The sequence below is a fragment of the Geotrypetes seraphini genome, chromosome 3 (assembly GCF_902459505.1).
Source record: "Geotrypetes seraphini chromosome 3, aGeoSer1.1, whole genome shotgun sequence".
In the NCBI taxonomy this organism is placed as follows: domain Eukaryota; kingdom Metazoa; phylum Chordata; class Amphibia; order Gymnophiona; family Dermophiidae; genus Geotrypetes; species Geotrypetes seraphini.
The window spans coordinates 65,284,796-65,309,731 of record NC_047086.1 but is presented as its reverse complement, the minus strand read 5'-3'; the positions used below and the strand labels follow the sequence as shown (position 1 = coordinate 65,309,731).

Genomic DNA, 24,936 nt, shown 5'->3' with positions numbered 1-24,936 from the left:
GTACATAGCCTGGCAGGGAGAATTTGGTTCAGAATGGGTTTTTTTCTTGTTTTCCTCCTCTAAATCTAGGGTGCATCTTATGGTCAGGTGCGTTTTATGGAGCAAAAAAATATGGTAAATAAATTCAAATAATATATAGCAAAACATTTAAACATAGAAAGGGAAGGCAGATAAAGACCATATGGGCTATCTAATCTGCCTAATCATGCCATCTACTATCCCCTCCTCTCTCTTTCTTAGAGATCCAGTGTACTTGTCCGAAGCTTTCTTGAATTCAGATAGACTTTTTGTCTCCACACCTCCACAAGGAAGCCAAACCAGGCCTTCTTCACCCTTTCTGTGGAAAAAGTAGCATTTTTTATTTTATTTTTTTTATTTTTTTGCTACTTCAGCTTATCTACGGAGTTCTTTGCTCACATGTTTAAAGACAATAGACTGTTTTCAGTCCAATTCTTTATATGTGAGGTTGCAAACCATTGGACCTCTGAGGAAGGCGTGTTCACCAAAACACGGACCGTGTAGGGTCCGGTTGGATTTTTATCACAGTATTTTTTATCTTTGTACTTTTTTAATTGAATTTTTATGGTTCTATATGTCAGTGTTTAATAAATTATCTGCAGAACATCTGTATCCACAGTTTTTGTTTATGTTTTATATTTATTTATTTAACATATTTTCTAACTGCATAATCCTATCACAAGATATGAAGGGACCTCGGAGAGGTACTGGCAGATCCATTGAATGATGTGTGTAATAGATCTTTGGTCACAGAAGGGATTCTGGAGAAGGGTGGCTTTGGCCATTTTTCACAAAAGTGATAACAGAGAAGAGATGCAAACCTCAGGCTAATTAGCCCTACTTTGATGGTAAGAAAAGTAATGGAGAAGTTGCTGAAGGAAAGGACAGCAAACTATTTACAACTGATTCATCTGCAGTATCCAAGGCAACACAGTTTTACCAGTGGTAGATCATGCCAAACAAAGCTTATTGAATTCTCTGACAAACCAGAGAACTAGATTAAGGGAATATCTTGGATGTGGTCTACTTAAATTTTAGAAAAGCCATGGTATAATGTTCCACGTAGAAGGCTCATAAATAAATTGAGCAGTCTAAGAATGGGACCAAGGTTATGGACTAGATTAGAAATTGGTTGACTGGGGGCGCTAATGAGCTCTGTAGCAAATGACAGCTTGAGCCTTCTACACTGGCAATTTTTTTTTTTAAGAAGTAAATATGCATCTTTTCAAGCAAATCTCAGTTCAGCAACAACTTATTTAGGGGTACTTTTATTAAGGCGTGCTAACCAATTTAGCCTGCGCTAAATGATAAGGCATCCATTATATTCTATGGGCGCCTTAGCATTTAGTGTGCGCTAAATCGGTTAGCATGCCTTAATAAAAGGACCCCTTAGTGAGATAATAATTATGTCAGCAGGCAAATCTGGTAAATGAAAGAATGCTGAGCCACCTTCTCCTAAAAAAACAAAAACAGTTTAAGTAGGATTGAAGACAAGGCCTCATACCAAACAAGATATCAGAGACATAAAATGTGAGATTAACACTTTAAAATAAGAATTTGCACAGTTTCAAAACCATGTAACTACGATAGAAAATAAATTGAAGACAGCTGAGGAAAATATAAAAACTTTTGTCACGCATCATATAATTGGAGTGGACTTGGAGGATGCCAAAAATAGAACCTGTCAAAACAACTTTTGCATTTTGGGCCTTCTCGAAGGTAGAGAAGCATGTGATTTGGTGGAATTTCTGGCAGCCTTTCTACCTCAAATCCTTGATATTCAATTTTTAAAAGAATCTGGAAATCGATCGTGCACGTCAGGTACTGTCTAAGAGATCACCACACAATAAGTACCCAAGCCCAATTTTTGTCCACCTGCTCTGTTATAGTCAAGTTATCGAAATTATTCAAAGGGCCAGGATGTGTGCTCCAATTGAATATGAAGGCAATAATATACTTTTTGTTCCAGATCTGAGTAAGACCATTATTAAATTATGCAAGCACCTGCTTGCTTATAGATCTTAATTGAAAGTTTTCAGTATGAAGTATGGGATGTTTTACTCAGCACATCTGCATGTTACTGTCAAAAATAATACAAAGGATTTCATCAACCCCTTTGAACATCATCCCAGTGACATAGAAAAACCTAAATTTTTATACATCCGATTAATATTTTGTTTACTAATTGCATGTCCTACAAGCTTCATTAGTAGCAATCTAACTGCTGGTCAATATTTGCATGTCTTTGCTTTGCTTTATCATAGATATTATTCCATTCCAACAATATCTGGTACAAGTGGATCGATTTTTCACTCCATCAAAAATTACAAAGACTAGGGGACACTCAATGACGTTACAGGGAAATACTTTTAAAACTAATAGGAAGAATTATTTTTCACTCAGAGAATAGTTAAGCTCTGGAACGCATTGCCAGAGGATGTGGTAAGAGCAGATGACATAGCTGGTTTTAAGAAAGGTTTGGACAAGTTCCTGGAAGAAAAGTCCATAGTCTTATTGAGAAAGACATGGGGGGAAGCCACTGCTTGCCTTGTATCAGTAGCATGGAATATTGCTACTCCTTGGGTTTTGGCCAGGTACTAGTGACCTGGATTGGCCACTGTGAGAATGGGCTACTGGGCTTGATAGACCATTGGTCTGGCCTGGTAAGGCTATTCTTATGTTCTTATGTACTAGTTTGATATTGATTGGGAATTACATCTGTATATTATATTGTTATGCTGCTTTCAACTACTCTGTGTTATAGTTTTACCACCTTAGAATGCTTAGGCTAATTTCAATCTATGGTTTGCCCATAGATTGTAATACAAAATTAGTATGATAACTAATTCCAATGTTTGGCTACACCAAGGACTTCATGAAGCATATTACTTTCTCACACATGGATACATGTCTGTTATGCTATTCATATGCTATGTTTATGTTTGTTTAAGATTTGATATATCGCTCCTGCATTTTACTGACCTAAGTGGTTTACAAAGTATCAAACTAAAATGAAATTAGGTACTTGAGAAAAACTACCCTATCTGTCTCAAAGGCTCACAATCTAGCTAAAGTACCTGCTATAATATATTGTTAGTATTATGGGTTCATGGCATTAAATAGTATGTGCTATATAGCAAGTAATGATGGCTTTAACTTGTTTTTCATTTAATGTCAAAGGTTTCTCTAACCCTATAAAGCATAAAAAAATACTCAGCTATGCTTCTAAATTCGCACCCGATATCATATTCTTTCAAGATATTCACCTATCTGCTACTGAATCAGCTAAACTATCAACAAAATGGTCACTACCCATTTTCTTTCTCCAGCACTAGAGAAAAAGAATGGGGTGGCCTTAAAAAAAATAGACCTGATGATAATATTATTTCACATTCTAATGACAGTAATGGCAGATGGGTTAAAGTCCATCTTGAGTTAAATAAAAAAACAAAACAAAACCCACAATCATTATTATTAATGTATATAGTCCAAATAGTGACTGCACTTTCTTTTTTGAAAAACTGGCACATTTTATAATAATTAATGGTACTATGCCATACATTGTTGGAAGTGATTTTAGTATCAGTTTAAATCCAGATTTAGATAGAAAACTATAATGCCATCATCTGAAGACTTTAGTGATGAAATAAATGGTAGGTAATATAGTTGATCCATGTTGCATCTGTGCTTTTCATAGTATATCCAAGTGGGTGCAGTGACCTTATCAGCTTCTCTTAACCACTATGATCCTTGTCTTAGTTTTTTTTAAAAAAGATAGATGATAATCATAAAAGCTATGAAAGTTAACACCACCATTCATTTTAGAACATTTCAATTTCTTACATGATATTCAAAGTGAGTAGAACGTTTAATCTTGCTCATTTTGATGTAATAATCTCCAGGGATCTATCAATTTTAGTTTATAAATAATATCTTGTAATTTAGACCATGCTTTAGGTTTACAATATGTTTTTGTTTTGTTTTCTAAAATTATCTTTATTCATTTTGAAACCAAAAATAAGTGCAAAACAATCATATTACACTATAATAGCACCTAAATTCAATCAAATTGTAATCTAAGACAAATACATATAACAACCCCCCCTCCAATCTTCATATTCAAAAATTGCACTCAAATTAAAGATTAAAAATATTTTCTATCCCCCACCCTGGACGTGCATGATCAAGAGGCAAAATCAACAACAATCATTCTTTGCAGTATTTTATCAATGGCTCCCAAATATCCAGAAACTTCTTATACCTTTTGGTGGGAGTCTCTGTGTCACGTCTTTAAAATGGAACGTATTATGGCTATACAACAGGTTTACAATATGTAACATTAGATTTACTAAGGCTATGATAGTGGGATTGGATTCCCTCTCTAAAGTAAATTGGCTAAACACTTTAATGTCTCCAATACAGAATAATCCAGAAGTCAAAATACAAGGTTACACTATAAATTGGAAATCCTGGCAATCTCAAGGTATTTGGATTATTGGCCAATTATTAAATAATCATTCATGTATTCCTTTTGACACTTTGAGAATGTTGGTCAATCTATTTGATAATCAATATTATAGATGACTGCAATTATGACACTGTCTCCAAGTTAGTTTCAAACCAAACATCTTTATCAACAAGGATCCATCCTCCTTATTATGTACTTCCCTTGCAAATAAGAAAGAAGCTTCCAACTGATACAAAGGGCTCCTTTTACGAAGGTGCGCTAGCGGTTTTATCGCATGCACCGGATTAGCGTGTGCTATAGCGCGCACTAGCTAAAAATCATCTGTTTAAATATTTATCTTAAAAACAAAGCTAATGTAATTACCTGTATCTATGAATGATGGCATTAAATAATCTCCCATCTCGCCAGCAGGTTGTGAAGTTTTCACAGCGTACTCCCACATAACCTTCCGTTGTCTGCTGTGTCCATAGGAGCAATTTCTCTTTAGCGGACATATCCTCTGACTCTCCAGTAACATGAATGTCAGATATCTGGAACACAATGAGCACAGACAAAACTACTAAACATATTTATGATCATTACAAAAATTTAATCTGGCTGTATAGCACCAGCGTGATTTACTCATTTGGTGACATATGACTGAAGCATCTTTAAACTGGTTATTAATATACATACTCGTGACTTAGAAAGAGGTTCTCAACTCAGTCCTCAGGATACATTCAGCCAGTTAGGTTTTCAAGATATCTACAATTAATATGCAAGCAATAGATTTGCATACAATGGTATAATGCATGTAAATTTATTTCATGTGTATACATTATGGGGTAGATTATATAAACAAGCGTCCCAATTGTAGGCAGCAGTAAGCGTCCTACCGCCAACTGGAAGCCAATCGGGATGCATGTTTAAAAATAAATAAAACAGGCCTACACTGTAGGAATTTGTCACGGGAGCCTAGGGACACTTAAGTTCACCCAAGGTTGGGAGTGTGCATGGCTTCACCCAGAAGTGGCTTTGGGTGATCTTTAAGTGGCCCTTCTTAGAGTCACAACAGACACCTGAGTCCTGCCGGCTCAGCTGATCAGGGGGAAGTACTCCTGCTGCGATCAGATAAGCGGAAGTGGCAGGAGACCCCTGAAACATTCCATGAAATTAGCAGGAGGGATGCCCCTCCCACCTGCCGCTGAAACCCCCCCCCCACACACACACACACAAAGTGGCAACAACCCCCCCCTTCTGAAGCAGCCTGGCAGGAAGGATACCCACTCCCTCCTACCGCTATCCCCAAACACCCACAGAAGCCCGCCATTTGAAGACTAGCAGGAAGGCTGCCCACTCCCTCCTTCTGCCACTCCTCTGAACTCCCTTTGATCCCTTGACACCCTGAAAATCTTAACATCCCCCCCACCCACAGCCTCCCAAAACTGCAGACTCTCACCCCACACCCCTAAGTTGACCCCGACAACCCCCTCCTCATACCTCTTAGAAGAAAGTCTGGCCAGAGGGATGCTTACGCCCTCCGATCGGCAGGTCCGCCACTGCAAAATAGTGGGACTTCCCCTTCCCAGTGTATTCTGGAATGCATCAGGGATGGAACTAAGGCCCTGATTGGCTCAGATGCCTAAGGCCCCTCAAAGCACTTTCCTGGGACTTCTCTTTTTCTCTCTCTATACCTGCACCCTCAGTGCATTATCTCCTCCCTTGGTTTTTAGTATCACTTCTATGCTAATGACTCCCAGATCTATTTCTCCACACCAGATATCTCTATAGGAATCCAGGCCTGTGTCTCAGCCTGCCTGTCTGACATTGCTGCCTGAATGTCTCACCGCCACTTAAAACTAAATATGATTAGGATCGAGCTTATCTTTCCACCCAAACCCTTTTCCACCCGTTCTCTATTTTTGTAGACAACACTCTCATCCTCACCGTCTTATCTACTCGCAACCTCAGGGTCATCTTTGATTCCTCTCTCGCCTCTGCTCAGATCCAACCAACCATTAAAGCCTGTCGCTTCCTCTATAATATTACCAAAATCTGACCTCTTCTCTCCGAGCACACTACCAAAACACTTATCCACACTCTCATCACCTCTTGCTTAGATTACTGCAACTTGCTTCTCTCAGGTCTACTGCTCAACCATCTCTCTCCTTTTCAATCCATCCAATGTTCTGCTGCGCAACTGATATTCTGCGAGAGCCACCATACACGCATTACCCTTCTCCTCAAGTCACTTTATTGGCTCCCCATCTATTTTCAAATGCAGTTCAAACTCCTCTTAATGACCTAAAAGTGCATTCACTTGGCAGCCCCTCAATATCTCTCCTCACTTATCTCCCACCATACTCCCTCCCACGAACTCCATTCATCGGATAAGTCCCTCCCATCCATACCCTTCTCTTCCACTGCCAAGGCCCCCCATACCCTTCTCTTCCACTGCCAAGGCCCCTCTGATATTTTCCTACGATTTAGCACTGTACCATTACAGATACAATGAACAAATACAAATTTTGATATTTTTTAATATTTGTGAATTAGTGCTGTGTCTTCCTGGGAAACATTAGCAGCTATTGCTGCTGTTTTCTTGCTTTAAAGAAAAAGAGAACTCAATGGCAATGAAAGGAATGTCACCCAAGAAAAGCATTAGAGATTTCTGTAACAGTTCACACACTTGAAGTACTTTCCAGTTTCCTTATTGAATGAATGTGGAAGCATACTATGAGTCACACGTAGCTGCATTTTAAAACGAGCAGGAGCCCATATCATGCACCTACCATTCATAAAGTTGGGACATAAAAGCCTCACTCTGCAAACACTTAAATCAACTTTGTAACATTAGAATAACGTGTTTTAACAAGTCTACCTTAAGTTCTACTCCACACCACCTAGTGTATAGAAACATTAAAAGAATGATGGCAGATAAAGACTATATGGCCCATCCAGTCTGCCCATTCATATCCTCCCCCTAAGAGATCCCACATGTCTGTCCCATGCTTTTTTGAATTCAGACGCCATCTTAGTCAGCCCAGGGATATAAAAACCAGGAGCTGGGAAAGAAAGAAGACCCAGAGCAAGAACAAGCAGGCCGCCAGAGTATTCTGACAAGATATACATTTGAAGGACCAGAGGGGTAGCCCTGAAGTAGGAAACACATCTACCTTGCAAACAATGTGCTATGACTCTTCTGTGGTCATCTAGTAGGAAGTTGGAATCAGACCCTTTCTTTTGTTTGCTGTTGAACTCCCAAGCTGCTTTATATATATTTCTGAGCTAATAGCCTGTGAGAGGAACAGGTTTCTGTACATAATTTGAGTTTGTTCACTTTTAAACCATTCTGTAGCCATATTAATAAAGGCTCCTTGCCATGCATCTGCTCACTCTATCACATCACTCTAAAATAAAACTTTTACGTTGCACTATGTCATACTAAGGAATTTAAAAATAGGCACACAATAAGAGTTGATTTCTGCAAATCAGCATAGTCCTTTGTCCCCATCAGAGTAACAGGTTGAACAAGTATTGGAGGGGACAATGTTTCTTTGATGGCTTTCCTATAAATGACGATTTCATTTTTTCACTGAGGCAGGGCTATTAGTGTTTGATTAAAACCTAAAACCAGAAACCATAATTATACAACGTGTAGAAAGGGTAGCCTTATTAGGCTGTGGTAGCAAAAATGTCACAGAGGAAAGTAGCATTTTTATAAATTGTTATATATATATACTGTATATAGAGAGGGGGGGAGAGAGAGAGAAACTTTCAAGAACAAGAGCTTTGTAGCAGCCCCTCGCATATCATACGTCCAGCTATTTTGTGCCAGTCATAGTAGAAGTAGCCATTCTAGTTCTAGGCTGGGAAGGGCATCAATAGGAACTCCAGTGACTTAGAACATGAAGATATTACTGGCACGACTTTACAGTAGGTATGCTGCAAATAACAGGATGGTTGGATTGGCTGGAGTGAGCTTGGACGGCAACTCTAGCAGTTGGAACCTAGGACAGTACCAGGTGGACTTTACGGTCTATGGCCCAGAAAGATCAAAGAAAAAAGGCAAGTTAATTTAATCATGAATTTATAATGTGTATAACTAATGGACAGACTGGATGGATTGTTCAGGTCTTTATCTGCTGATGGTGAGTAAACTTATGGAAACACTAATCAAACGCCAATTCGATACGATCCTGAACGAGGAGAATCTACAAGATCCCCATCAACATGGTTTTACGAAGGGAAGGTCCTGCCAATCAAATCTGATCAGCTTCTTTGACTGGGTAACAAGAAAGCTGGATATAGGGGAGTCCCTGGATGTTGTGTACTTGGACTTCAGCAAAGCGTTTGATAGCGTCCCACACCGCAGGTTATTGAGCAAGATGGATTCGATGGGACTGGGTGAAACATTAACCGCATGAGTTAGGGACTGGCTTAGAGGTAGACTTCAGAGGGTAGTGGTAAACGGTACCCTCTCCGATACAACGCAGGCCTCGGTCTTGGGCATGATCCTATTTAACATATTCGTAAGAGACTTGGCTGAGGGGCTTCGAGGTAAAATTACATTATTCGCCGATGACGCCAAACTATGCAACATAGTAGGCAACCGCACAACAGATGAAAGCACAGTGCCCGACAAAAGCTCAATGCCTGACAGTATGACACAGGACCTACTCCTGCTGGAGCATTGGTCAAAGACTTGGCAACTAAGTTGCACCTTGGCAGCAAAAATCCATGCAGGACTTACATCCTAAATGGTGAGATCCTAGCAAGGACTGTAGCAGAACGTGACTTGGGGGTGATCATTAGCGAAGACATGAAGACTGCCAATCAAGTGGAGAAAGCTTCATCCAGGGTTAGACAAATCATGGGCTGTATCCATAGAAGTTTCGTCAGCTGTAAGCCCGAGGTCATAATGCCGTTGTACAGATCCATGGTGAGACCTCCATCTGGAATACTGTGTACAATTCTGGAGGCCGCATTATCAAAAAGATGTGCGGAGAGTTGAGTCGGTTCAATGAATGGCCACTAGGATGGTCTCAGGTCTCAAGGATCTCCCGTATGAGGAACGACTGGGTAAGTTGCAGCTGTACTCACTCGAGGAATGCAGAGAGAGGGGAGATATGATCAAGACGTTCAAATATGTCACAGGCCTTATCGAGGTTGAAGAGGATCTCTTTTTCATTAAAGAACAAGAGGGCATCCGTTGAAAATCAGGGATGGGAAATTTCATGGCGACACCAGAAAATATTTCTTCACCGAAAGGGTGGTTGACCGCTAGAATAATCTTCCACAACAGGTAATTGAGGCCAGCAGCGTGCTGGATTTTAAGAAAAGATGGGATTGGCATGTGGGATCTCTTCATGGAGGTAGTTAGGGGTGGGCCATTAGTGTGGGCAAACTAGATGGGCCATGGCCCTTTTCTGCCGTCATGTTCTATGTTTCTATTTACTAGTTAGGAATTGGGACTTGAATACCGCCTTTTTGTAGTTTTATAACCACACTCAAAGCAGTTTACTTACAGGTACTTCAAGCTATGGACCCTGGAGCCCTCTCCACCACAGTCTCATCCCTCTCCTCAACTACTATATCACACAAGACTGTTAACAAATCCGTTCCTATAATACCATTCTCTCCTCTGCTCTAGATACCCTTGCTCCTTCAGTTTCACACCCTGTTAGGTATGCCAAACCCCAACCATGATTGATCCCCCACATCCAGACTATGGCAGAGTTCTTCTACAAGATCCAGAATATTCATCTTGAGCTCTCAATCAGGCTACCTCCCCCTCCTCTCCCTCCACCTGTCCCTTCTGCTAACCTCCTCTCAACACCTGCCATCCTCTCCTCCTCAAAAATCACCGAGGAGGAAACCTCACACCTTCTCTCATCCTCCAAACCCACTACCTCTCCTACAATCCGATTCCTATTCACCTACTCAGCACTATCTCACCCACTATTATCCCTCCTCCTATCTGTCACATCCTCACATCGCTCTCCACTGCAACCATCCCTGATGCCTTCAAGCACGCTTTTGTCATACCCCTCTTCAAAAAATCCTCACTGGACCCCATGTGTCCCTCCAACTATCGCCCCATTTTCCTCCTCCCCTTCTTATCCATGTTACTTGAACGTGCTATTCACCGCCGCTGCCTGGAATTGCGCTCATTCCAAGTTAAACTGCCCTTACTAAAGTTTCCAATGACCTGTTCCTGGCCAGAGCCAAAGGCTCCTAACACTATTCTCATCCTTCTCAGTCTATCTGCTGCCTTTGATACTGTTGATCACCACCTACTCCTTGACATGCTGTCCTCACTGGAATTCCAGGGTTCTGCTATCTCCTGGTTTTCTTCCTCTCTCTCCCAGTTTATGCAATGGTGTTTCCTCCTCCACAGTCATCCCGCAATCAATTGGTGTACCTCAATTCTCTGTCCTGGGACCACTCCTTTTCTCAATCTGCATCTGCTCACTTGGGGCACTGTTCTCCTCCCACAGCTTCCATGATCACCTCTATGCTGACAACTCCCAGATCTACCTCTCCGCCCCAGATATCTCTACTGAAACCCAGACCCAAGCCTCAGCCTGCCTGTCCAACATTGCTGCCTGGATGTCTCATCGACATCTAAAATGGAATATGGCTAAAACGGAGCTGTTCATCTTCCTGCCTAAACCCACCTCCCCACTTTTCCCGTTCTCTATCTCTGTGGACAAAACTCTCACCCTCCCTATCTTGTCTGCTTGCAATCTTGGGGTCATCTTAAGACTCCTCGTTCTCCTTCTCCACCCAGATACAAAATATCACTAAAACCTGCTGCTTCTTCCTCTATAATATTACTAAAATATAACCCTTCCTCTCCGAGCACACTACCAAAACCTTTATACACGCCTTCATCACCTCACGCTTAGATTACTGCAACTCACTACTCTCAGGTCTTCTGCTCAGATATCTTTCTCCCCTTCAATTCATCCTGAATTCGTCTGCACAACTCATATTCCATGAGAGCCGTTATACTCATGTTATCCCTCTCCTAAAGTCACTTCATTTGCTCCCCATCTGTTTCCGAATACAATTCAAACTTCTCTTACTGACCTACAAATGCATTTACTCAGCTGCCCCTCAATATCTCTCTTCACTTATCTTGCACTATGTTCCCCCCTGTGAGCTCTGCTCAGCTGATCCCTCCTATCTGTGCCCTTCTCCTCCTTTGCCAACTCCAGACTCAATCCCTTCTATCTCACTGTGCCAAATGCCTGGAACAAACTGCCCGAATCCCTATGGCGGGCTCCATCTCTGGCAGAGTTCAAGTCCAAGTTAAAAGCCCACTTCTTTGAGACTGCTTTCAACTCCTAACTCCTCTCACCTTGGGCTCTGCATCCTCAACCCTATATGTCATGTCTGTCTGTCCAAGCTAGACTGTAAGCTCTTCCAAGCAAGGACCATCTATTGAATGTCAAAATGTACAGCTCTGCGTATGCCTTTCAGTGTTATATAAGTGATAAACAGTAGTACAGTGGCACAGTCCAAAGCAACAATTGTGCTTACAAATGCAGAACAGTGGCATTTAAATGCAAGAAAGCACTGGATAACCTGTATGCAGCAGCTGGTGCACCCCTATAACAGCAAAAGCACTCCTACAACAGCTACAGCATGACTGCATCAGGCCTCCAATTAAGTAGTGGGGTAATCGGCACTGAGCAGCGATTACAACCCTATATAGCAAGGGTGCACAAAATCAGTCTGAGAGCTGCAAGCAGGGCAGGAGTTAGAATGCATGAAGATCTATCCCATGCATATTCACTACACTACAGGTATCCTGACCTGTTCCTGGCCCTCAAGGGACTTAACTTATGCACTGCTGCTACAGAATATTGGTATTGCAGAACAGGTTTTTAATGGTGTTTTACCGACGTATCCATTACCTCTCCTCCGATCCGATTCCCACTCATAGATGCACCCAGGCATACATTCTGGGGTATGAAAAATTACCAAAATGGAAAAATTCTACATGTACTAAAAATAAAAGTGGATGGTGAAAGCACATTTAGATAAGGGAGTACATCTGCAAGTTGGACATTTATAAAGCACAATTGTGCTACACAGATTTTCAAGGCTAAAAGCTTCAACTAGCTATGGGAAAGGAGGGGGCATGTATCTTCTCACAACACGTGCCGTTCTGCCAGGAAGAGATACAGCGTTCATCTAAATAAAAATGCCTATCTGGAAGGAAAAAAATCTGCCTCACCATTTTCCTGCAAGGGCATATAGGAAACAGCAGTACTAAGAAAATAAGAAAAAGTGCTGAACAATTACAGCCAGACGATATCGACAAAAAGAACAATTCTGAGTATAGACAAAAAAGAACAACTCTCAGTACAGATCCTGAATTCAGAGAATGAATAACTATCAGTTTTGCTATTTATAATAATAATAATAACAACTTTATTTTTGTATACCGCAATACCACAAGCATTTCAAAGCGGTTTACAGAGGAAGAGACTGTACATATACAGCGATGTTACAGAAAATATTGTCAAGTACGATACATTAGTAACAAATTTCAATTACATTGGTAAGCCGAGAGAGGTTAGGTATAACTGGAAATATGTTAGAGATACAACAAGTATTTCAGTGATATAACAAGATAGGAAGGAGTCACAGAAATTTATCAAAGAGATAGGTTTAGAAGCCCTATTTTCAACTTAATTTAATTTAATTTTAGCACTTATATTCCATTTAACCAAATATAGTTCCAGACAGATCACAAAATAAAAAATAATACAAACAGAATATCAGAAAGAACAGCACATACTGTATATCAAATTTAGAAAGAATACATATACTCAAATCAGTCCATTCACAATATTAGGTTCCAAAAAAACTTTTAAAATAACCAAATCTTCACTGCATGTCTAAAGCTCACATAGTTTGACATAACTATGATATTTAAAGTCCTAATGTCCATTGAATCAACATACAGACTTCATAGGAGTTATCATAAGAATAGCCTTACTGGGTTTGACCAATGGTCCATCATGCCCAGTAGCCTGTTCTCACGGTAGTCAATCCAGGTCACTGGTTCCTAGTCCCTAGTCAAAACCCAAGGAGTAGCAATGTTCCATGCTACCGATCCAGGGAAAGCAGTGGCTTTCCCCATGTCTTTCTCAATAACAGACTATGGACTTTTCCTCCAGAAACTTGTCCAAACCTTTCCTAAAACCAGCTACGTTAGCTGCTCTTACCAATCATAATATCACGAACAGGTCTAAGGGTTCTTCTTGGTTGATATAAATTAACAAAGTTTTGGAGATATCCAGGGCCATATAGAGCTTTAAAATTTAAAGACAACTTAAACTCAACCCTGCCTTACAAGGAAGCCAATGTAACTTCATCAAGTAAGGCATAGCATGCTCAAACCTGGCCCCACGACATATCAATTTGGCAGCTACATTTTGAACAATCTACAATATTTTCATTTGGTTATCTAAATACACAATGTTTTATCATTTACTGATAACACTGCCTGGAAAAGATTATGATCCAAAAAGTACTTACTTGGTCGTAACATGTTCAATTTATAGTAAAAGATACTAGCATGTATATATGTATCTTGAAAACACATAGAAAACCCAATTTTAGTAAAACAGTATTACTCGTGCAAAATTTGTAATACATACAAATGGCTAGGGGGCATGGTTTGGGCATTGCTATAGCAAGGCTAAAATAAAATACATGAGTGTGCCACATTTCAGAAGGAAAATGTGCATCTATGATCTCCAAGATTAACGACAGGATTTACAGCTTGCCCCCTTAATCCTCCAGTGCTTTCCTACGCCCCCCCCTCTCAAAAAAAAAAAAAATTGAGAGTCCCAAATGATTGCTGTCACAATTCTAAACAGCAGTGATTCAACAGCATCAGGCTTCCAAGAGGGCTGGGATGATCTTTCTGACCAAACCGTTGTTAAAAATAGGAACGCCACAAGCATGGGGAGATGTTTTATAGAAGCTTCATCGATATTAATAGCAGTAGATATCGCTGCAGAATTTAATAGGACATGGAGAAAGTCTGGGTGTTGGAACGGGTGTTTAACTTGAGGCAGTGGCATAATCAGGGGGGAGCAGAGGGGTGGACCACCCTGGGAGCTGTCTTGGTGCCCCCACCTCTCCTCTCCTCCTTTCCACCCCCGCTCCTTTCCACTCCTCCCCGCCACAAGTGCGCCTTCACTTCCCCCCACCGTACCTCTAGCCCTTGACTGCACCCTTTTTGGTACACCCCTCTGAGGTTACTTCTGGGTCCCGCGACTAGGTAGTGACATCAGAAGGAGAGCCAACGCCAGCAAGGGCAAACTGGAGATGCTGCTTGTGCTGGGGAAACAGGTACAGGGGGAGGGGCGCACACACGGCAGGGGGGTAGAGAAGGTGTGGGGTGGCAGAAAAGAAGGCGCCTCCGTTCCGGCCGCCTCCCACCCTCGCTATGCCAGTGACTTCAGGAATACAGGGCTGGAGACAGTGGGACTAGGGATGCCCTTAAAGCAGAGGTGGAGGAGGCCATCGCTGTGGCCGGCCTGCTTGGAGTGGATATGGAAGCCAATGGTGGTTTGGGAGCACATAGAGTGGGTGAATGTAAAACACTGGGGAAGGAATGTTGTACAGTTCCCTATAGGAGTTTGTATGTCCATGTAACCCAGGGGTTTCAAAGTCCCTCCTCGAGGCTCTCAATCTAGTCGGGTTTTCAGGATTTCCCCAATGAATATGCATGAGATCTATGTGCATGCACTGCTTTCAATGCATATTCATTGGGGAAATCCTGAAAACCCGACTGGATTGCGGCCCTCAGGGAGGGATTTTGAGATCCCTGATGTAACTAAACCGGATGGGCCATCTTGATCTTCATTTACCACCCTCTACTATGGCTTCCTAGTTGGAATTTTTTTTTTTTTCCTTCTCTTATATGATATTTTACATTCCAAAGGTATGTGATAAAACAGGCAACTTCTGTTTCTCTTGCTGGTCAACACTGCTGAAATGGTTGCCTTCTCTCCAACCCAGGATACGAGTGCATCATCTCACACAGTGGGGTGGCCAGTGGACTGAGAACCAGGGAAGCCAGGGATTAAATCCCATTGACACTACTGATGACCTTGGGCAAGTCACTTAGGGGAGTAATTATATATGGAGCTACCTAGATTTAGGTAGCAAGGACATGCATTCTAGTCATTTATATGCATATGTGATCTCACATGTATATGAAGACAGTATGCCAGCTAGGCAACATTCTGTAGTGTGCCAATAATCAACAGTGTGTACTTTGCAGGTGGGCAGAACATAGGCAGAGTACCGGGCTGAGAGCTTTAGGTTCTGGCCCAGCAATAGCTAAGAAGAAGGAAAATTTTAATTAAATCAGTAATTTAAAGAGTGGGTAGGGTTTGGCAGACCAGATGGACCATTCGGGTCTTTATCTGCTGTCATCTAACATGTTACTATGTCAGGGGTATCAAAGTCAGTCTTCGAGGGCTGCAATCCAGTCGGGTTTTCAGGATTTCCCCAATGAATATGAATGAGAGCTATTTGCATGCACTGCTTTCATTGTATGCTCATAGACCTTATGCATATTCATTGCGGAAATCCTGAAAACCCAACTGGATTGCGGCCCTCGAGGACCGACTTTGACACCTGTGTACTATGTCATGCAATACAAATAAATTATAGAATACTCCGATTTGCACGCATACTTTCACAGGCTAGACATGAGCATTTACACCAGCTCTATAGTAGGTGTTAAGTGCTCACACATTACAACACACCTGCTATGCTAGTATTCTATAGAGAAAAATACACGCCTACTTTTCATTATAGAATAGGCTCTAAATAGTCATCCTCTTAATCCTCCATTGCTTCAGGTACAAATTTAGACTGTAAGTCTTCTGTGTACAACAGTGTCTCGCAAACTTTCTGAAGCCGTGGCACACTAAACTGGAGGCCGCGGCTCGAGCGCATCCAGAAATGCACGGACGTTCATGTGATGAGGTCACGCGCATGCATGAAGTCATCACGTCGACATCCATGCATGTGCAAAGACCCTCCAGACAGGGCCCTGGGCCGCCAGTGGGGAGGTGCTGGAAGAAAAGAGACGCAATTTCTGTATATGGCACCTAAAGTTCTGTGCATAAATCAGTGCATGTAGCAGATGTATGCGTACAACTTAATTGATCAATTGGCCTAACTGGCAATTAACACCTCATAACTGATGCTAATCGGGACTAATTAAAAGTCCCAATTAACACAACTTGGAAAGCACAATTCTGTAAAAAGTATGCACCAGTTGCTGTGCTTGCATTTGAAAAGGGGCGTGGCCAGGGGCATTCCTAAAAGTTAGGTGCATTGTTTTAGAAAACGCCTGATGCGCACACAACTTAAGCACAAGCATTTTGGCCTGGTTTTACCTGGTCTAAATGCCTACGCCTAAGATATACGTCGCACACAGGTGCTAAGTGCGATCCTAGTCAGCAATTGATATTTTAGATACCATATATAGAATATGGCCCATAATGTGCATGCAAATGTTGGCACCTACATAATGTAACAAAATAGCCTCCCCAAGAAAATAAAAAATAAATGTAACTTTCACAGGGTCACAAAGGCTGTCAAACCCTAACCTCCCTGATTTCCAGCCCATTGCTCTAACCTCTAGGCCACTTATCTCCCAGTTTATCCCTGGAATGACAATAAAGTAGCGTCTCAGGGTATTCAAATCTCTCTCATGCAAAGTCATGATTATCCCGATTAAGTGGGCCCTAAGGACTGAATTTAGAACCACTGTTACGAATAAAAGACAATACGGTGGGGAAATCTGCAAGTAAGCAGAAGAGTTTTGCTTTCTGCATCATTTATTTACCTCGCTTGGGTTCGGTACAATGCTAAGATGCATCTCCCTGCTGGGCACGTGAGGTAATCCAACACAAGAATGAGATTTCTTTCTTCCACGCTGGAAACTGGGAACTCCTGGAAAAATAAACTGCTGAAGCCTGTCATGGCTCTTCCCTCCTTCCAGGGGATTTGCACCCTTACAGCCTTCCAATGCATCCTCTGCTGTCCCATTTCCATCAGACCGTTTCCCTGAATCTTGGCATACAGAGCCCAGGCTAACTGCCTTTTCGAAATAAAACCTACCAAACTTTTTCTGGAACTGTAATTTTCCAATGTTGACAGGATTCCAATGTCTCCTCTTCCTTCTAAAGGAAAGTGAACTTTTTCCCCCTAACTCCGTTTGTTCATTTTCCTTTAGTTCTGCTTTTCTTTCTCCATGAGAAACATCTGAGCTGCTCTGCAACAATTCTTTCTTGGTGTACTCAAAAGGTGGTCTGCTACCCACCAAAAGGCTCAAATCGTCCACTGAAATACTTGGTGAACTAAAAGCATCCGGGGTTGCCTCTTTCACCGACGTCTCAAATGCTTCCAAAAGTTGTGTTCCATTTTTGCAGTCTGCACTGTTTTCATCCAGTTCTGCGTTGCTTCCTTTAGCTGGTTTCTTTCTTGCCTTCCTTATGGAGTGTTTTCCATCTGAGGAATGTTTAGTGGGACTTAAGGGAGCCTTTGCAGGATCGAAAAAGCATTCCTCCTTCTGAGATCTGACACATCCACAGATGTTCCCCATTTGGCTTGCTGTAATCTACAATCACCAAGGTTCACTCATTTCTGGTTACTGAAATGCATTTAGTTCTTTCTCAGAAAAGGCAGAAAGTCCAGGCAGCAGCATGATTTCTTCCCGAGTCCACATCCAATCCCTTCAATGAGTAGCCATTTTGTTTGTGGGAAGTGTACACGCAATAAATATCAGGGCATTCTGCCCAAGCAAGGCCTGTGTCTGATTAGACACTATGCTTTATTTCCGGCTGCCAGTCCTCTTAAACAAACATTACAGCAGTGACACAGCTTAACTGGTGATCCACTGAGATCTGCACAGAAACTATGCTTTAACCTTTGAAACTATTAGCCAGCACAACATAGCGAAAGCAAAGAGCACAGCACATACCAGCACGGCTACAAAATGAAAGGCAAAAAATGCCTCAGGCAGTTAAAGAAAAATCTTGACCGTTGGTGCACATTAAATTCTTGGCACATTACACCAAACTAACAGAACATAAGAAGTAGCAGGCTGGGTCAAACCAATGGTCAATTAATCCTGACATCCTGTCTCTGAAAAGGGTTGCCAGATGTATGGGAAAACCCAGACATGTTCTCATTTTAGAGGATGGTCCAGGTGCCTGGATGTTTTGGTTTTTTTTTTTAAATGGGGGAGTCTGTTTGTGTTTAGCCAGCTCTCCCAACTCCCCCACCTTCCTCCTCCCCAGGCCCGGCCGCTGTAATTTAATCTTCGGGCAACCGGCAGCAGCGAGGTAAGCCTGCTGCTGCTAAACTGCCCTGGATGCCGCAGGTCCCGCCTATGCGGGAACTGGAAGTCGCTACAAAGAGACGACTTCCAGGGCAGGCCGGTGGCAGCAGACTCACCTCATTGCTACTGACAGATGCCTGAAGATTAAATTGCAGCTGCTGGGCTCAGGAAGAAGGTAGATGGGGGAGTTGGGAGCTAGAGAGGTCATGAGGGGAAGAAGCACTGGAGGAAACAGCATGGAGGGAAGGAAGGCTAGTGAAACAGTATGGAGAGAGGAAGGGAGGGAGAAACATCATGGAGGGAGGAAGGGAGGATTAGAGAAACAGCACGGAGGGAGGGAAGCAGGGCTGGAGAAGCATGGAAAAGAGAGAGTGCTAGAGAAAAGTGCATGGAGTAGGGCAGTGCTGGATGGGAGGGGAGAGATAGAAACAGCAGGAGATGAGATTGAAAGGAGAGAGAGGCCACCAGCAAAGTGGGGGGAGAGGAGAGAGAGAAAAAAAGAAAGAATCACCTACAGGAGAGGGGTTGGAAGTAGAGAGAAAGAGAAGCACCTATGGTGGAGGAGGGTTGGAGGAAGGGAAAGAGAGAGAAAGCACTAAAAGGGTATAGTGGATGAGAAGGGAGACCAAGGAAATGGATGGAGTGTGGACGGAGCTGTAGATGGAGTGTGGACGGGATCATGTGTCTTCTTTTTTTTTGTCTTCACATTAGGCCTTTTTTTTTGTCACTTGGAAGATTCCAGGATATGCTAAGGAGGAACCCTATTACCTGTAGCTTACTACCTTGCTAATGATTTTTAATGGACCTGAATTATAGGAACCATTCCAAACATTTCTCAAACCCAGCTATACCACTAACTTTGACTATTTACTTATTTCATTTGTTGTACTATTTCATAGGTTGCAATTTGTCAATCACTACATTATCAAGCAACAGATTCCACAGCTTAAATTATGTGGGAGAGTGTGGCGCTGTGGTTAAAGTTACAGCCTCAGCACCTTAAGTTGGTGGGTTCAAACCCATGCTGCTCCCTGTAACCCTGGGCAAGTCACCTAATCCTCCTACTGCCCCATTAGATTGACTGTGAGCCCACCAGGACGGACAAGGAAAAATGCTTGAGTACCTGAATAAATTCATATATACCGTTCTGAGCTCTGCTGGGAGAACAGTCTATAAAATCGAAACAATATATTTTTTAATTTGTTTTCCAGCACCCATTTTTCAGTTTCATGGAAGAACTATCTGAAAAGGTAAATAAATGTTCCTTATTAATCTGTTCCACTCCCAGTCACAATCTTAAAAACAGCTATCTCATCCCCTCTTAGCCACCTCTTTTCCAAATTGTTTGGGCCGCCGCGGGAGCGGACTGCTGGGCAAGATGGACCTATGGTCTGACCCGGCGGAGGCACTGCTTATGTTCTTATGTTATGTTCTAAGAACTCTGATTTGTTAAGCCATTCCATCCCGGTTAGCTTTTTTCTTGCTCTTCTCTGAACCTTTTCAAGTATGACTTTATCTGCTGAGATTGACAACTAGAACCGCACACAGTACAACAGGTAGGTTATTCCATGGAGATATACAGAGGTATTTTGATCTTAGTTTCATTCTGCATCCCTGTCTGAATAATTTCTAACACTGTATTTAAACAGGTGAGGTAGATGTGTTAGTCCACTTTTTTAAAGTAATATATAGAAACTAGTATTTTAGCCCGTTACATTAACGGGTGCTAGAATATATGTCTGTCTGTCTGTCTTTATTTCTGTCTCTCTCTCCCTCCCGCTTCCTTTTTTCTGTCTGTCTCTCTCCCTGGCCCCCTTTGTCTGTCTGTCTTTCTGTGTCTCTCCCTGCACCTGTGTCTTTATTCTTTTCTTTCTGTCTCCCTTCCGCCCGCTGTCTGTCTTTCTTTCTATCTATCTGTCTCTCTCCCTGCCTCCTATGCAGCAGCATTTCTCTCCCCCCACTTCCCTATGCAGCAGCCACAGCAGCATTCCCTCCTCCTCCATTTCTCTGTGCAGCAGCATTTCCCCCACCCTACTTCCCTGTGCAGCAGCAGCATTTTGATCCCCCCTTCCCTGTGCAGCAGCCACAGCAGCAGCATTCCCTCCCCCTCCATTTCCCTCCCCCCATACCACTTCCCTGTGCAGCAGCAGCGTTTCCCCTACCCCACCTTTTCCCTTCCCGCGGTCTGGCCGGCTCCCTTAGTCCCTTGCTGCCCCCCCTTCCCTTCAGGCGGTCCCGACAAGCCTGCTGACTCCAGCAGCGTCTGCAGCACTCTACACACACTACTTCGGGGCCTTCTACTACCCTGATTTACTCTGGCACGTCCCTGATGACATCATCAGAGACGCAACAGAGCAAATCAGGGCAGTAGAAGGCCCCAAAGCAGCGTGTGTAGAGTGCTGCAGACGCTGCTGGAGTCGGCAGGTTTGGAGTCGGGACCGCGGGAAGGGGGAGTGACAAGGGACTACGTGAGCCGGTCAGACGTCGGGAAGGGATGGGAGGGTCAGACAGTGAAGAACTTACTTTTTTTTAAGTTTAAAGGTGTCGCGCAGCTCCTCTCGATCCCCACCAGCGTCGGAAGCCTTCTCCAACGCTGGTGCGGCTCATGAGAGGAGCCGACACCGCAATCTTGTACAGAGCAGGGAGTCCAGCGCTGGCGGCCAGTCCTGCCGGCGAGTGTAGTTAGGTGCTGTAAGGCTGGGGACTCGCACATGCGCACTCCTGCGGCCACAGACCTACTGATCACAGATCAGAGATCACGGAAGCACGTAGGTAAGAGTGCACATGCGCGGCTAGGGTTTTATTATATAGGATGATAAAACAAAACATAAAGAAAATCAGGTGATACCTTTTTTTATTGGACTAACAATGATGTTTTAATTAGTTTTTAAAAGTATTCCAATGGCAGTCGCACAGGAAGAGGGAAGGGGTGGGCATGGCGAGAAACAGAGAGGGCTGGGTAGGTGAGAGACAGAGATATGGATGAGTGATAAGAAGGTGAAAAAGCAGTATAATTATATGGTTTGTAATGTGATAGAAAACCAAGGGCTAGATTCACTAACCTCTCAGAACCGATCCGACAGCGATCCGATTGATGAGATTGCCGGGCGCCCAATTCACGATGCGTCCTCGTGCAAATAGGGGCAATTGGAGTCATGCCCCCATCCGACCGCACGGATCGCTGGAAAGCGATCCTGACGCATGCACAGACCATCTTCTTTGCCTGTAGATGGTTTGTGCATGCGCTTTTACTCTCCGTGAACAAAATTGCTTTTTTATTTTGACTCGCAAGCCTGTGCTTTTAACCTGCGGGTTGAAAGCAGGGCTGTACTGCGGCATTTTCTAGAACTTAGCCCCACTTTTAACCCATGGATTAAAACCACAGAATTGGGGCTACGAGAGCTGGAGAGTCGGGGCAGAGAGTGGAACGGCAAGAGCAGGAGAGTCGGGCCAGAGAGCAGGGCGGCAAGCTGAAGAGTCGGGGCAGAGAGTGGGATGGCAAGAGCAGGAGAGTCGGGCCAGCGAGCAGGGCGGCAAGCAGGAGAGTCAGGGCAGAGAGTGGGACAGCAAGAATAAGAGAGTCGGGCCAGAGAGCAGGGCGGCAAGCTGAAGAGTCGGGGCAGAGAGTGGGACGGCAAGAGCAAGGGAGTCGGGCCAGCGAGCGGGACGGCAAGAGCAGGAGAGTCGGGCCAGCGAGCAGGGCGACAAGCAGGAGAGTCGGGGCAGAGAGTGAGACGGCAAGATCAGGAGAGTCGGGCCAGAGAGCAGGGCAGCAAGCAGAAGAGTCGGACCAGTGAGCAGGGCGGCAAGCAGGAGAGTCAGGGCAGAGAGTGGGATGGCAAGAACAGGAGAGTCGGGCCAGAGACAGGGCGGCAAGCTGAAGAGTCGGGGCAGAGAGTGGGACAGCAAGAGCAGGAGAGTCGGGCCAGAGAGCAGGGCAGCAAGCAGAAGAGTCAGGCCAGCAAGCAGGGTGGCAAGCTGAAGAGTCGGGGCAGAGAGTGGGATGGCAAGAGCAGGAGAGTCAGGCCAGAGAGCTGGGTGGCAAGCAGAAGAGTCGGGGCAGAGAGTGGGACGGCAAGAGCAGGAGAGTCGGGCCAGAGAGCAGGGCGGCAAGCAGAAGAGTCAGGGCAGAGAGTGGGATGGCAAGAGCAGGAGAGTTGGGCCAGAGAGCAGGGCGGCAAGCAGAAGAGTCAGGGCAGAGAGTGGGACGGCAAGAGCAGGAGAGTTGGGCCAGAGAGCAGGGTGGCAAGCAGAAGAGTCGGGCCAGCGAGCAGGGCGGCAAGCAGGAGAGTCGTGGCAGAGAGCAGGAGAGTCGGGCCAGAGAGCAGGGCGGCAAGCAGGAGAGTCGGGGCAGAGAGTGGGACGGCAAGAGCAGGAGAGTTGGGCCAGAGAGCAGGGCGGCAAGCAGAAGAGTCGGGGCAGAGAGTGGGACGGCAAGAGCAGGAGAGTCGGGCCAGAGAGCAGGGCGGCAAGCAGAAGAGTCGGGCCAGCGAGCAGGGCGGCAAGCAGGAGAGTCGTGGCAGAGAGCAGGAGAGTCGGGCCAGAGAGCAGGGCGGCAAGCAGGAGAGTCGGGGCAGAGAGTGGGACGGCAAGAGCAGGAGAGTTGGGCCAGAGAGCAGGGCGGCAAGCAGAAGAGTCGGGGCAGAGAGTGGGACGGCAAGAGCAGGAGAGTCGGGCCAGAGAGCAGGGCGGCAAGCAGAAGAGTCGGGCCAGCGAGCAGGGTGGCAAGCAGGAGAGTCGGGGCAGAGAGCAGGAGACTCGGGCCAGAGAGCAGGGCGGCAAGCAGGAGAGTCGGGGCAGAGAGCGGGACAGTAAGAGCAGGAGAGTCAGGCCAGAGAGCAGGGCAGCAAGCAGAAGAGTCGGACCAGTGAGCAGGGCGGCAAGCAGGAGAGTCAGGGCAGAGAGTGGGATGGCAAGAACAGGAGAGTCGGGCCAGAGACAGGGCGGCAAGCTGAAGAGTCGGGGCAGAGAGTGGGACAGCAAGAGCAGGAGAGTCGGGCCAGAGAGCAGGGCAGCAAGCAGAAGAGTCAGGCCAGCAAGCAGGGCGGCAAGCTGAAGAGTCGGGGCAGAGAGTGGGATGGCAAGAGCAGGAGAGTCAGGCCAGAGAGCTGGGTGGCAAGCAGAAGAGTCGGGGCAGAGAGTGGGACGGCAAGAGCAGGAGAGTCGGGCCAGAGAGCAGGGCGGCAAGCAGAAGAGTCAGGGCAGAGAGTGGGATGGCAAGAGCAGGAGAGTTGGGCCAGAGAGCAGGGCGGCAAGCAGAAGAGTCAGGGCAGAGAGTGGGACGGCAAGAGCAGGAGAGTCGGGCCAGAGAGCAGGGTGGCAAGCAGAAGAGTCGGGCCAGCGAGCAGGGCGGCAAGCAGGAGAGTCGTGGCAGAGAGCAGGAGAGTCGGGCCAGAGAGCAGGGTGGCAAGCAGGAGAGTCGGGGCAGAGAGTGGGACGGCAAGAGCAGGAGAGTTGGGCCAGAGAGCAGGGCGGCAAGCAGAAGAGTCGGGGCAGAGAGTGGGACGGCAAGAGCAGGGGAGTCGGGCCAGCGAGCGGGACGGCAAGAGCAGGAGACTCGGGCCAGCGAGCAGGGCGACAAGCAGGAGAGTCGGGGCAGAGAGTGGGACGGCAAGAACAGGAGAGTCGGGCCAGAGAGCAGGGCAGCAAGCAGAAGAGTCGGACCAGTGAGCAGGGCGGCAAGCAGAAGAGTCGGGCCAGCGAGCAGGGCGGCAAGCAGGAGAGTCGTGGCAGAGAGCAGGAGAGTCGGGCCAGAGAGCAGGGCGGCAAGCAGGAGAGTCGGGGCAGAGAGTGGGACGGCAAGAGCAGGAGAGTTGGGCCAGAGAGCAGGGCGGCAAGCAGAAGAGTCAGGGCAGAGAGTGGGACGGCAAGAGCAGGAGAGTCGGGCCAGAGAGCAGGGTGGCAAGCAGAAGAGTCGGGCCAGCGAGCAGGGCGGCAAGCAGGAGAGTCGTGGCAGAGAGCAGGAGAGTCGGGCCAGAGAGCAGGGCGGCAAGCAGGAGAGTCGGGGCAGAGAGTGGGACGGCAAGAGCAGGAGAGTTGGGCCAGAGAGCAGGGCGGCAAGCTGAAGAGTCGGGGC

The 24,936-nt window shown here is 45.1% G+C and overlaps 1 protein-coding gene across 9 annotated transcripts in view; it reads right to left on the bottom strand.

The window, feature by feature from the left end:
• The window catches only part of DST (dystonin), an 883,569-nt gene that overhangs the window by 594,665 nt on the left and 263,968 nt on the right, over window positions 1-24,936 (bottom strand). For 8 of the 9 annotated variants that reach the window (XM_033936420.1, XM_033936427.1, XM_033936422.1 and 5 more), the window contains one exon: window positions 4,850-5,016. In XM_033936420.1, coding sequence (XP_033792311.1) covers window positions 4,850-5,016 — 167 coding nt within the window. Of the gene's footprint in view, window positions 1-4,849; window positions 5,017-17,363; window positions 18,253-24,936 lie in introns of those variants that run through there. The other variant, XM_033936421.1, reaches the window with a different exon arrangement.